Source organism: Dendronephthya gigantea, unplaced genomic scaffold (genome assembly GCF_004324835.1).
Source record: "Dendronephthya gigantea isolate DGI-Jeju-01 unplaced genomic scaffold, DenGig_1.0 000164F, whole genome shotgun sequence".
NCBI classification, from domain to species: Eukaryota; Metazoa; Cnidaria; class Anthozoa; order Malacalcyonacea; family Nephtheidae; genus Dendronephthya; species Dendronephthya gigantea.
This window is the reverse complement of record NW_021163174.1, coordinates 246,824-261,054: the sequence shown is the minus strand read 5'-3', so window position 1 is coordinate 261,054 and position 14,231 is coordinate 246,824. Positions and strand designations below refer to the sequence as shown.

At 36.9% G+C, this 14,231-nt stretch overlaps 2 protein-coding genes across 2 annotated transcripts; both read right to left on the bottom strand.

Moving 5' to 3' along the window:
- Window positions 1–255: 255 nt before the first annotated feature.
- On the bottom strand, window positions 256–13,512 carry LOC114537766 (enhancer of mRNA-decapping protein 3-like). Its single transcript, XM_028558861.1, has 16 exons — window positions 13,318–13,512; window positions 12,884–13,029; window positions 12,679–12,736; window positions 12,486–12,544; window positions 12,303–12,356; window positions 12,136–12,183; window positions 11,901–12,009; window positions 11,493–11,597; window positions 11,230–11,307; window positions 10,817–10,938; window positions 10,404–10,439; window positions 10,218–10,281; window positions 9,797–9,961; window positions 9,542–9,582; window positions 9,304–9,439; window positions 256–567 (listed from the first exon to the last, which is right to left on the bottom strand). Exons 1-15 carry the CDS (start codon window positions 13,433–13,435, stop codon window positions 9,311–9,313), a joined length of 1,332 nt encoding a protein of 443 aa, XP_028414662.1. The 5' UTR covers window positions 13,436–13,512; the 3' UTR covers window positions 256–567; window positions 9,304–9,310.
- LOC114537767 (transcription factor Sox-21-B-like) lies at window positions 4,056–6,210 on the bottom strand. The gene is made up of 2 exons (XM_028558862.1): window positions 5,577–6,210; window positions 4,056–5,464 (listed from the first exon to the last, which is right to left on the bottom strand). The coding sequence occupies exon 2, from the start codon at window positions 5,259–5,261 to the stop codon at window positions 4,485–4,487; it is 777 nt and encodes a 258-aa protein (XP_028414663.1). The 5' UTR covers window positions 5,262–5,464; window positions 5,577–6,210; the 3' UTR covers window positions 4,056–4,484.
- Window positions 13,513–14,231: the final 719 nt, after the last annotated feature.

Sequence of the window (14,231 nt, the reverse complement as noted above, 5' to 3'; positions counted from 1 at the left end):
ATGCAGAATTCGCGACTTATTTTATATGCATGCATGTGTAGATAATAAAAAGCAAGTGCTTTGGCGTAGATATTGTCGATTACCTTTATAGCCATCTTAAAGGTTGTACAGTACTGACTGCAAGGTTAAAAGTTCGTATCTAATCAACATGCAGATTGCAAGTGCATAGACTTGACTTCGCATAAAGTGCATGATCTAATCTTGTAACACTAAGCTGCTGAGGAAGTATGATTTAATAGATTATCGAAAATAAATGTATTTAGGATGACTAGACACATTATTTATGATTATTACAAAGATCATCGCAAATAAATTTTGACCATTTTTTAATTCCGTTGTTAAGAATTTTTTGTTAGTTTATATGTCGAATAAGACATATATTATTGAACCGGAGTACAATTTTCAGCAAAAGTAATGCAAAAGTGATAAAAAAAACTTAGCTCAAGACCTTCCTGTACATGTGACAGGCATCTTTTCCATCTCAAAATCTTCGTCACCTTTTCAAAAACGGGACCCAATCTCATTTGTCTTGTTGTTAAAATCGGATAAGACTTTCACTTCCTTCCCCTTTAACAAAAACAGAGATGACATTGCGACACCTTAAAAAATTAAGTACGAATACCGGTTCTAGACCTACTGAAGAGGCTGTGTGAGTGCAAGGGAAATCGCATGCACGAAATTTTACTCTAAAAATAAACCAGGGTTAAAAATGATGTACAGCTTGTATCTTTGATTTCCTTATTTTCATTCAATAACTAACCTCGTTGTATGAAAAAATATTTTCGTTTTTATATTTAGAAATTATGACCGAAATATATCACCCCCCATTTAAATTATAGATTATATCATGTTATATATGTAAGATTTAATATAAACCCCAGGCTTCGTTGCACTATCTTTCACACCGTCCTATAGTTTCGGGATATTTCAAGGTATATTTTCATAACATGCATCAATGTATCAGTAAATTACAAGGGGCTGAAATATAAAGTAAAAATCAGCTCCTTGAAATGATTTGCAATCTAATACAGAGGAAATCGTGGGTTGCTGGCCCCCAAGCGAAACTAACAACTTCAAATGTGCCTGCAAAAATGCGTGGCATTTGAAAATTCCAAACCTAGGACTTAAAGCTATAGTTGTGTATTATCGATGCTATACTCAGTATGCAGGAATATGCAATTTTGAAAGCACAGAACGGGATTTAGTCAAAAGATCTGAAAAGCTGAAATAATCATATTTTATGCATAACAACAACGAAATTTGAATGAGCCCTCTCCTTTAACCTACGCATCTGCGAGTATACAATGACGCATCCGTTTAAGGAAGCTTTTGAGGGCGACCACAAAATGTGATATAGTGTCTGCACCTATATGTGCCATGTTTAACAATATGACAGGGAACTTTTGTTTCAAGCGATGGTGTACTAAAGTAATGTAAGCCACTCTTTTATTTACAGATATACACATGATGTAGCGATAAAGTCTGAAACAATTCCTCCAAGTGACGCCGAAGCGTTTTCAATACGGTAAAAATCACACCCGTTGAGAACGCTTTGAAACGAGAATTTTCACAACCGCATTGATGAAGGAAGCGTAAATCAAAACAAATCAACACACTGCAATGCACCATCACGTTTATAACCGTCGAAACGAACTTTCAGTGATATATACCCTTTCACAAAGACTTACAGCTATAATATTAGTTTATTGAGAAATCAATCCGTAACCGTTTGAAGATTTGTCAGAAACAACTTATAATCGTAAACCACATTTATTTCAAAACAATTACACGCATCGTGTACCGCCCATTTCAAGTATAGGCTATAATACCTAGCGAGAATCTACACAAACAGCATTTCCAAGGGTTTTAAATAGGTTGAAATAAGCCTTCTGAAGTTCGTATATGCCACAAGTAGTGGAAACGTAACGCCTAAAGTGCATTTCAAGACACGTGCAACAAAAGGTGGTTTTTCACGACCAGGAAATAGAATTATTATGTACACGTATACCTTTGGCTCTGTGCACCACGTAAAGTTCCCAATATAGCCTTTCTTCGACTATATATAACCAAAGTGATCAAAGACATATACGTTTCTTTGACAATGCGGAATTTCATGTCCATGCATGATCTATAGACTATAGTTACATCACGAAAATCACCTCGCTATACAGTATAATTCTCTGCAAACAACGAGCTTTCGTTTCGACTGAACAAGTTTATTTGTTTAGTTTATATACATGCGGATTTATAATAACCCCATATCGTATGGCAAATTGAAAAGAGGTCCTATTTCCCCATCCTCACAATGTTTTATATTTGTTTGCAGATGTAATGCCGTATTGTCTTGCGGCTGCCAACGCATTGTGCTCGCGAATAAAGCTTTTCTTTCCTGACATTTACATGGTTAAGAAACTTGTTAAATAGCCGTATTGTGTGTCGAGGACCTTTTGAATTAACGTTATTCAGTTTAGCGAATAAATAAAGGGGCATACCCATCCACGATTTTAAGTCGAACAGGTTCGTAGCCTCGGTACTGAGATGGTTTTAAAGTCAAAGCATATATAGGAAAGCATATTACGAAGCACCACAAATTATTCTATTGACTGTTTTTTGTCTTAATTAACATTTATAAATATACTTCTAGAAGGCCAACTTAAATCGACCGAGTTACCCGCGATAATAGCTCAGTAAGACAGTATTGTTAAACAGTAAGGTAAAAAACCAGAATGCATGCAATTAAATTTATTACACTTCTGTTATGTGTGTGTGAAATTGCCACGTCGCACACGAGTTTTGAAACTTTCGACGCGAGACTAATGACACTTTAACGTGGGAAGCCAGAAAAGCTTTAAGACAGGCCGACGGGAAGAGAATTTCTACAATAATAAAAGAAGGACTTTCGCTGTCAACGTAATATTTTCGATACTCCCACGATATAGATAAATATATACGTGTATTAGTGAACTTACAGAGGAATTTCCGTAGCTGTTTGACATAATACCCCCAAAGACTTATTATGTATAAGGTATGCAAATATGCCGACGGATTGAAGTGTCAGAAATTCAACGCCCTTATAACAAAATATTTATTGACGATTGCTCTCAAGTCCTGATGCGAGAGTCAACCCTCAAAAATAGTCAACCAAAGCTATTCTCAGTCGAAGACCGAAACGCTTGAGCTACTATATATATCATAAAACTCCAGTATATATAGTCATCTTATTCGGAAATATTGGCAACAAAGTTCTTGAAAAGTATAGCGGGGTTCTTGAAAAGGTAGCGCTTATATAAATGGTCCCATAAATCGCACAAAACCCCCGATTTTATTATTATTATTAGAGAGAGAGAGGATTATTGGCAGTCTATATAGCTTTGGTCGTGACAAAGAGGATAAGTGCCCTTATTCGTTACGAGTTGTGCACACTAGAGTACCGTTATAAGCAAATACATAAACAAGCACTTATCTTTGAAGAGGTTAAGCCTCAAGAAATCTTTATTTTAGCCAAGACGGATTTTATATTTGCCAACGAGGCTACTTAAATTCCTCCAAATTGCTCACGACAACAAGGAACGAATTGGTGAAGTAATCGTGAATCTCTCTTTATAGGCGCCGTGTTTTGTTGTTTGAAAGAAGCTTTTAGTTCTGGCCGGTTTAGTGAATGATCGTCTAATTGCACGAATAAAACTTAACCCTTCGAGTCACACTGGCGTCTAAGCCCATTATTAGCGCTGCATATATATGCTTCTTTCAACATTCACAAGACTTGATAATTAGTGATCTTTCGATCGTTGCCAAAATAATTTTGGCTCGAAGCGATTGCTGTTCTCGAGTACATGCTGTTCTCGACGCTTTCTTGAAGAACTCCGACACATTGGCACCCCGAAGTTCGAGATATAGGACATGAATAAACGCAGCTCAATATTGTGGTTATGCAAGCAAAACGGACAATGAATTGACGTGTATTCACACCCTGATCTTTCCCAGAACAACCGAATATCGCTAGTTTATGTATTCCGTAAGAATATATACACAATTTATGTATCCAGGTCGAAAGTAACAAAAATACAGTACAGAGTAACTAGAATACATTTAATCAATCACACAAATTGCAACACTCCCTTGCTCAGAGTATATGCCGTAAATTAACAGTTATCAAAGCACAAAATTTCAGCACAATCCGACGAGTTTCTTGCCGGCAGTGTAACATAAATACAAATCGGAATTCATTCACACAAAGTTCAATGTAAAACTCAGTTTTTGAAGTGTTTCTTCTGCCTTAGATATACAATGGCTTCCGCCGATGTCTTTCTTCAACCATATCTATAGCACTGAAGAACAGATTTGTTGGACAAGCTAGTTGAATTTTTGGAAGCGAAAACTGCCTAATGATATTCTCGATCAATAAATAATTTCACTAAACGTCTGTAAATCTTTATAAACGATTTAAAAACGAGCCGTCAGTGACCACTAGGAACTAAACGAATCTATAAGTTTATATGTCTCTGGGTAAAGTATTGTTGATAGTGAATTTGTGGGTTATCGGAATTCGTGGAGTTCACCGGCATAGCTGGGCTACTAAGCGACGTTGTGGTGCCACTATAAACCGACGTGGCTTGGGTGGGGACGTTGATTGGGTCAATGGGGTATAGGTGGGGTGGGGCTCCATGCATCTGGACGACATCAGGTCTGTACCCCGTCAGGTCGCGGCCTATATCACTGTGGGTGACCCCAGTTGGAGAATGGACATTTCCTTGAGATTGCGAGTAAAATGAAGCTTGCCTTGCAGCCTGATAGGGATCGTGGTATTGCATGTAGGTGCTTGAGGGCACTTGGTAGTAGGGGTACATGCCTTCTGGGGGCATGGATTGTGGGTATCCTGGTACCTTTAATGCACCGTTATCTGCCGTGGGTGGGAAAGGAAAGGGGAAGCGAGTGTCCTTTTTCACGGGTTTCGGTTTTCGTCGGCGGGGTTTATATTTGTAGTTTGGGTGGCGGACGCTGTGTTCGGCCTGCAAACGCTTGGCCTCTTCAATGTAAGGGACTTTCTCTTTCTCGGGCAATACTCGCCATTGCAGACCCAATGCTTTCGAGATCTCTGAGTTATGCATTCTCGGGTGCTCCGCGGCCATCTTGCGACGCATGTCACGGGACCAGACCATGAACGCGTTCATTGGTCGTTTGATATGTTGTTCGGATTTCGTCGATGGCTGCTCGTTGTTCGTCGCCGCGGCGCCAGTCTGTGTCTGAGTTGTGGTTGCCATCTCTGATCGATAAGTCACTTAACTCGTTTAAATATTTGATTAAAATGTTTTAAATCCTCAAATCTAAGTCTGTATGAAGCCTTGAATATATACTTCCCAGTACGACTTCTTCAACACTTGAGAAATATCGCTTCTTGTTCGCCTTTGAGATTGTCACCACTCTACCGACAGTTTTCCTTTGCTGTATAAGTATTCGCAAAGTCCTGGAATGCAGAATTTTCTTCTTAATTTCAATAGCACAAGATTTAAACGTATTTTAAAATTCTCACTTTACCCTAAACGACACGTATTTCAATGAAGACAACTGTACAATACCTTTGGGACTGTGTTCGCAGGTTTCCTTCGACGAGTCCCTTCTTCGCGTGAAAATTCAGCGAGAACAAATTCTGTGTGGTGCTGTAAGTCTGGTCCTAACACCAAGTCCAGGCGCTCGTGAGAAAAGCGCTGTTGTATATGTAATGTTTTTAATCGCCTTAACCAAGCGACACGGGATGCAACGCGATAGCTGTGTAAGTGGCGAGGCGAAATTTGTCCTCGAAATAAATCTGTGCTAATCCTTGTCGCTTTGCACGTTTCCTTCCCTTGGCGCGTCGTAAGAGTTTTTAAGTCCGGCTGTCCGTTGTGCAAATACTGTTGTGAAAACTTGACTGTTTTCCCTTTGTCAACGTTCTTATGTGTTAAAGAATATAGTTAACAGATCTTTTCAACTGTCTTTACATCGCAAACAAACGAAAGACTGAGTTAGTAAGCTACGAACAAAGCTATTTAACGTTTACCCCTTGACTGAACACAATACACGTTTTCAAATGGTAATTAACATAACTATTGCCTCCATAATGCGCTCGGGACAAAAGAAGCGTAGGTTATTTACTCTGAATAATTAATTAAACGGTGACAACTTCACTCAATCCGCAGTAAATTCGCTCAAAACAAACGCGACCCGCGATAGGCTTCGCTAAAACCAGCCCTTTCTCAAAAGACAGCTCACCAACAACCCGTCGGAAAGCACCAAAACTTCGTGCAGATTTTGCCTGCCTCCCAGCAGGGGAGTTAAGCTAGACTTCACAATTCTTGGTATTTATATATCTTGCTACCCTAACGCAGCTTAATTGCTTTTGCGGCGTATTTCAAAAGTATGCTCAAATAACGCGAAGTTTGGAGAAAACTTTGAAAAAATGATGCATCGTTTAATGAAATTATTCATAAGGCTTTTAGGCTCGTTTAAAACGCTTTCTCAAGCAAATTGAGTATGGGTCGATAAATATTTTATCGACGAATTCTTTCCCAAGTTCATTGAGTAGCGGAGTAGATGGCTGGTTGAAAATTTGCCTAAAAGCTTTATTGCTTTTAACTGCATCTTCGCAGACTGCTCGCTAGACATAGCATATAAATATTATGTATTTTGTTTAAATATCTCATAGAAAACATGTAACTATTATAGCGCTAGATTGTTTGACGCTTTTCAAAGCACGTTTCGCTCTGTTGCCGAGCGGAAATTGAATTTTATGTGACAGGCACAAACAAGTAAAATCAATTAAAATCATTGCCAATAATGTTCCTCAGTTATTAAGTGGTAACAATGCTCAATTTCATAACTAGTTAACAGTTTTCCTAAATCTACTTTGCACAGTTTTGTGTATGCCTTATTGAAGATTGAAGGAAATCATAAAATCTGTAATTTTCTTGGTCTGGTATAAAAACCCACGTTCTCGTCGGATCAGTCTAGTGATGGGAAAAACTATATGGCCGTAAACATTTAATCTCTACTCCGGTTATAGTGTGATTCTAAACTTGGAGCAACTTATTAGCTAGATTATTTAACACTATAAGTGGTTAATCCTCCTGCTTTCCTGTTAAATTAGATTTAAAAGGATTTCTACTCCGGTGACAAATCATTTAAAATTGAACAGACGAAAACAGAACGAACAGTCGAAATTATGAAGGGAAAAATGTTCGCTTTTATATCGATTTTGAATACAAGGAGACATTTCTTAATTGAAGCGAGCGATATTATGTATACCTTCAAAATACACATTAATATCGACTTGAAAGAGGAAAAATTTGAAACGCGAAAATTTGAATTCAATTTACAAATCAAATGCTTCGCACTCGGGGACAAAGATGGCGGAATGTATTATATATTTAACACATTAAACTATACCCCATAGAAATTATCGATTACTGTTAATCTTGATCGCCCCAGAAATATATGTTGCATAATCGCGGCTTTATAGGGTGGGCCGCTCCGCATACCACTGTGATTGTAAACTGCATCGTCACAGAAATGAAAGAGCTATTCCGATAACAATCTGGAAAAAAAACACCGGCAAAATAGTTTCAAACCTGCGTCTAATGGTTCGCAAAACGTTGCTACAATCAACGCTGCAGTTGCATGACGTGAATTAAATGACTACAAGCAGTAATTTTCCATAGAAAAGCATTGAAAATATTTATCAGAAAGCCATTGAAATTTTGTATTTATTTTGACGCGGTATTGTCGAAATGCTTGACAAAACAATATGTAAACGAATTATTATTTCAAAGCGACACACGCGTTCTTTGTCCGTGGGCAAATATCGGCTTTGTATAGAGCATCGATACATTTCAAAAAAGATAGTCGTTTGCTTGTTTTACTGTTTGTTTCGCCTGTATAAGGTACAATGTACGGGAGTAGCGAATATATGATAAGTACATAGAGAAGAATCAATTCGACTTTCAAGAGCAACAATTGTTTGCCGCTGGAATGACATAAATTTGCAACGACGTACGTCAAATTCAAATATATTAATCTTCGTAATCGAATCAGTATCAATACGTTTCACAAATTACGGTCATTTGCATGCACAAGGATATAAGAATACCAATATCCTTGTACCTGTAATAAGGAATACTCAATGCAGCAATATATGTAGTCATTAAAATGTTCTAGAAGTCGAGAATTCGCTATTTAAATTCCTTGACCTTCTTTGCAAACTGATGCAATAATGTAAAGACTGTCGCCCAGGCCTATTTGTGTCTATAAAAGGTTATAGTTAGGGGAGCAAGTCTGCATGCTTAAAACTCATACACGACATACATAGAGTGTACTTTAGTCTGACAATCCCTCAAGCGAAAATAACCACGATGAATTGCACTTGGCCGTATATATAATAGTTGACCACTATAGGCAGATACTGCTGGCTGTAGCGCGCCAAGCAGCCACAATCAGTTTGAACAGTTGATAAGAAACAGATCTAGTCCAAAATTTCTGGAAGTTAGTGTTGGAGCAGATAAAAAATCGAGTCTAGAAACTGGTCCTGGAAACTAGATTTGCCACCTTCTTTAATAATTCGCCCGAATTCGCGGTTTATTGAACTGTCTTCAATAAAAGCGATTTAAAGACGTACTCACATTTGTGGACTGTGGTTGGCCCACACAATTCAACAAGCGTATAAAATTCGAGCGATAAGCATGCGATGAACGCAGATGAACGATCTTAAGTGATTTTTAAACCTCAGTTGCCACGTAATAATAGAAATATATAAATATAAAACGAGTATATAGATTTGGTATAAGTAGCATATTTGTATTCTTACGAAGTCAACGAGGTGTGGTAGGATTAAGCAGTAGATTAGGTTTACAGTTGATTCAGGTTAATCCTAAATCGAACCCTAATCCTAACATAATCGGCAACGATTAAATTCGTGTATTTAGAATTTACACGAGGAACGAGGTTACACGAAACCCTAAATTTCACACACCGCTCATATTCTATGGTCACGTAGCTGCCTAAACATGCACCACTAAAAAATATTGTGGTACCCACGCCTCAAATATCTATCCGAATTAATCAAATGCACTCCGAAGTGAATATTTTTAGCTGAGAATGAGTACTTTCGAAATCCTTAGTTTCGATAGTCCACACTCCAGTTACAAAAGGAGTATTGCGTCCAGTGACTTAAAATATGCCCTAACCCCCCCCCCCCCAAGCGTTCGGTGAACGACGTAAATTCGTATAAGATAAAGAACGACATAACAATACAAAGAAAGGAATTCAACAAACCTTGTCACTACTGATTCAATGCAATTACAAACTTCTCTCCGAATGGCGAGGTGTAGTTAATATTAACAGCGGTGTATATTCCTTTTGGCATGCCCAGATCGGCCAGGTACGTCCGACACTCAGTTGGGACATCGATCTAAAGACAAATAATCGAAGTGTAAGATAAAATTTCTTTTAATCCTGTGCATATTAATTTGGGAAAACTTTGGTCATTTTCAGGTGTCACGGTCATACTTACCAGCGGTAAACCAAATGACAATGACCACTTTGATTCTACTCCTAAAACAGGTGTAAGACAATGGTTGTTAGAAACACCGCTGGATGGCATTTGAATGCGATGCACACCCATGCTGTACTAAAATAATTACAATAAGGATATGGAGACAAAATATCGAATCGTTTGAAAGCTGCCAGGCAGTTCAAAAATACAAACAGCTTGTCTACAATACTTAACAAAAGAAGCACAAAAGTTGGATACATTAACTCCACTAACCCAGCATCCGAGAGCGAGAGCAGGGGTCTAGTAACAAAACTGGTGCTTTATTCTCATTGGCCCATTGATTGACTGACGTAAGCTCTTGTGATATTTTATTACTTGATTCATCCTCTGGCGAAAACAGCGCGTGGATTACAAGGTCCACCGGCTCTTTGGGAAGATCTGGAGAAAAAATGCATTTCAACATGAACTTATACAGTATATGAAGGTACACGTGGGACTAAGGAAATTATTTAGGTTCTGTAGGACTTATATGCGTGTCGACCAATTATTTCTGCTCAAAACGTATTTTTGCGAAAAACTAAAAGCATTTGCTTCAATTCCTCGCTGAGTTAGCATTCCAGTTTATTTATACTTCAGTGGTGTGGACTCAATGAATGGCAATATTACCTCGCAAAGATTTATACCTATACCGTACCTGCAACGTTTGAAATAAGTTTGGAACCAGTATGGAAAAACAGTGCAAGATGCTGGACTAGATTCTGGAAATAGAGATTGTCTTTTAATGGCAAGAAGAAATTGAAATTCTCTATTTATTATCTAATATATTCACAAAGAAACATCTATATGGAACACTGCACTATAAATACAACAATATACCTACTTCTGTTTTCACTGGCACTGTCAAAGTCACTTGAACCTAGGATTAGAGAATGTCATTTATAAAATTTTGACAATAAGCTTTTGACAATGAAGAAGTCCTATAAACTGAAATTTTGCAACATCTTCCCGATTTTCTTCCTTCTTTTGAAGTTTAGATATTCAAAAATCAGTTTCGATGGATGTTAAACGCATTTATAAGGGCAAAAAAATATTAGAGAAATTCTGGAAAGTGTCCGAACACCTTTCTTATATAATACGTTTTATATAGCGACTTTTCACTTTTACATTATTGATCATTATTTTACATTATTGATCATTATTTTACACTCATTGATCATTATTTTACATTATTGATCATTATTTTACACTCATTGATCATTATTTTACATCATTGATTGTCATAGCAAGACTTGCCTTATGATTGGCCAGATGCCTGGCAGCACAAATTGCTTGAATACCGACAGCGTTTGGTCCAGCCAAGATCACGACATGTGGTGTTTGATGAGCGTTACGTTGAGTGAGACGGTTACTGCCACCTGGGTAGAACAAGTCAAGAAAACGTCGAGTCAGCACGCATTATGTACTACACTGATCTAAAAACAATGGCTGGAGAGCGCGCACTGACCCACATATAGCACTGGATTTAGCGCCTCTTGTGTTAAAATAAAGTAAATATCAACGATAAGTAGCGATTTAAGGGATTTAATTTTTAAGAGATTTAATATTTTTTCCTCTACTCTAAATTTAATCTAAATTTGGCGACAATTACAGTAAAAAGGTCGAATTTGAAATCCAAACTTTGGGCCGTTTTTACACCACGTACTTACCCACTAGTTGGAGGGCCATCTGACATGCGCACAGGCCTGCGTTCTCAACCCTCTGTGCCTCACTAAATCCCATGTTTTCTGAAAATTTTAGCGAAAATAGTTATATTCCTTTTTTGAAAACTAAGTTTCTATGATTTAAGCTCAAAACGTTTCACGGGTTCCAGACGGAAAAAGCATACAATACAGTTTTCCAAGCAATCCAGAGATTGTAAAGTCCCGAATAGGTGAACTAAACGGAGCAGATAAAGATATCCTAGACCCACCTGATACTTTAAAGAGTTTATTTCTCAATTGTACTGATATACAAGGCACTATAACGCCTTCATCCGTGTGGTACTCTCGTCCTGTATGCTCTAACGGCGCAACAACTACAGGAAGCGAAATTACTTTATTAATGGTACTGAAAAAAATGAAGGTCATTATTAATTGCACATATTATGCATTCTTTTCACAAGCTCTTTCTTTCTCTCTGCTCACCAACCCTATCCCTGTGCAAGCAAAGCTATGCAATTAAATTATGGAAACCTAAAGGAAAATTACAAATTATGGCTATTCTTAGCTAACTGATCTCTATATGGCATCTGAATGCAACCTATATGTTTTTTATGAAGTGCCCAGGAAAGTGACTCAATTAACTCTTATCAAACAACCAGAATGCAACTTAATCTTACTTTGCCTTAAATTAACAGGTTCTTGTTCTTGTTCCAAGACATTTTCATCATGTCTCAATTTTCTCTCTTTTCCTTGAGGTTTCTTCACTAGGGGCGTTGTTTTGCTTCCCTATAAGATAAACATAGTGTGTTAGGCCATAAAATTACAATAAGATGAAATAACCTTTAACAGAATTTTTAGTATATATAGTGTTAATAATATAATAGTATTCCAATATACACTCTTTATACTTACCCTTAATTCCTCAAAAATAGCTTCTTTATCAAACAACTTCAGATTTTTCTGACAGAAAAGAGAAATTTTAGATACAGTGATTTAACAACCCTTTTTAAATATATATATATATATATATATATATATATATATATATATATAGTGAATTGTGTGCAAAATATATTTACTTCAAAATCGAAATCAGGTACTTTGATGTCATCCAGAGGTGTTCCAAAACATTCCTATGAGAACAATAGGGGGTTTTATAAATTTTATTTGATACATATTACAAAGTTGTGAACAAATTTGTGCACATGTAGTAGTCATTGTTGTGGCATGTGCTTAACATACTATAAACACACTATAAAAACCTTATTTTTCTTTTTAAAACTTGATCTCCTGTTTTCATTACCACTATTTCTTTTTTGCTCTAGAAATTTGAATATTACAAGAATTAAAAAAAAGCACATGGTACCGGTAATGAATTTTTCTACCATTATTACATGGATTAGTGTTAGTTTGTTAGAGTGCTAGACTATAAGAAAATATGCCGTACACTCCTACCTGGGGTGTTAAATTTCTTTGACGCTGAATAAGTTTTCTTTGGAGACATAGGCTGCTCCTGTGAAAGCAATAGACATATATTGCTCAAAATAAGACTTCGTTTATAGGTCAGTGGCAGATTAGAGAGGATAGTTCATGTAGTGCCTTATTTTTCACTTCTCCAAAAGTGTTCAGGCCACAAATTTATAAGCATATTGGCACAAACCATTACAGTTTCTAGCTCAAACTGCAGTTGCTTTCCATCATTCTGCTCCAAATCAGTCTCCTCCAGAGAGATTATTTTCAAACATTTTATTTCAGACATCCTCAATGTCACATCACCACACGGTAAGCTCTTACCATCAAGAGATGCTGGAAAGTAATTGAATCATACATTGCTATATACAATAAGATAAACTTGCAGACTCGCAGATTTCGTCTTATTATGTACAAATTTATTTAGAACAAATTCAGTTCAAACTTTTCATTAAATTCGTTTGTAAACAAATTTATAATAATAATTCAATTAACCATACAAATATGACTAAAATTCATTTATCCTAACTACTGTGCTATAAAAAGACAAAATGACAATAGTATTTAGAAATCTACACCAACAAAGTAAACCTCCACGAATATTCTGTTAAAAAATATACCCACCATTCTTAAGTTTCACACAATCAATTTGGTCATCGATCTCCGTGACTTTACCCGCAAAAACTCCAATTTCTCCACAATCCACATCAACTCTACATCCTAACCAACTCATTCCGGACATTGCATAAAAATATCAATGAGGTAAATTATTTTATTTGAATTTTAAACCTTTTAAAAATTGTTCTGTTTTTTAAATTCTTTGAGTTTTGTTCAGTGCAATCAGTGGTTTTGTTTCTACAGGTGGTCAGCGTGAAATATCAACCGCGGATACTTCATGTTACTACAACAAGCTAGGATTTCGTTTCCTGGCACCAGATTGACGCAGTGTCGCAGTGTCTTGTTCTTATTTGCCAAGGTAGTTACCACTCACCAAGGCTCAACTCCCGCTACAAGAACAACCCAATGGTTTTCATCGTATAATTTTTCATTATTTTATTTCTCAAAAAAATCAAGCATCTGTCAATATTTGCGACAAAGTTTTTGATCAGACGTTTTTGCGAAGATATTTAAGTCGTACACATTACCTCTGTCAACAACAGGAAACATATAACTTCAAGAGTTTGCCGAAACGGAAATGCCGTTGACTGACTATAGACAGTCCATAACTGACCATATAACCCAGTCAATGCGGTTACGTCATACTATCTTATATTTTTACTTTTATTACCCCAAAGAACATTCCAACGGTAACGGACAATGCACTTGCAATGATCATGACACTTAACAGTAAAGCCTGTTTTGTGTGCCAAAGTCGAATAAAAAAAGATAGTGAGTCACCCGAGCTGATTGTTTTAAATGCATGTTTTCTAATGAAACACGACGTTGGAAACATCACTTAAAGATCCACTGCATGCATGGTTATTTCTCGTTCTCCCAAACTCTCACGCGTGTTTATAACTGTGCAGAAACACGGGAAA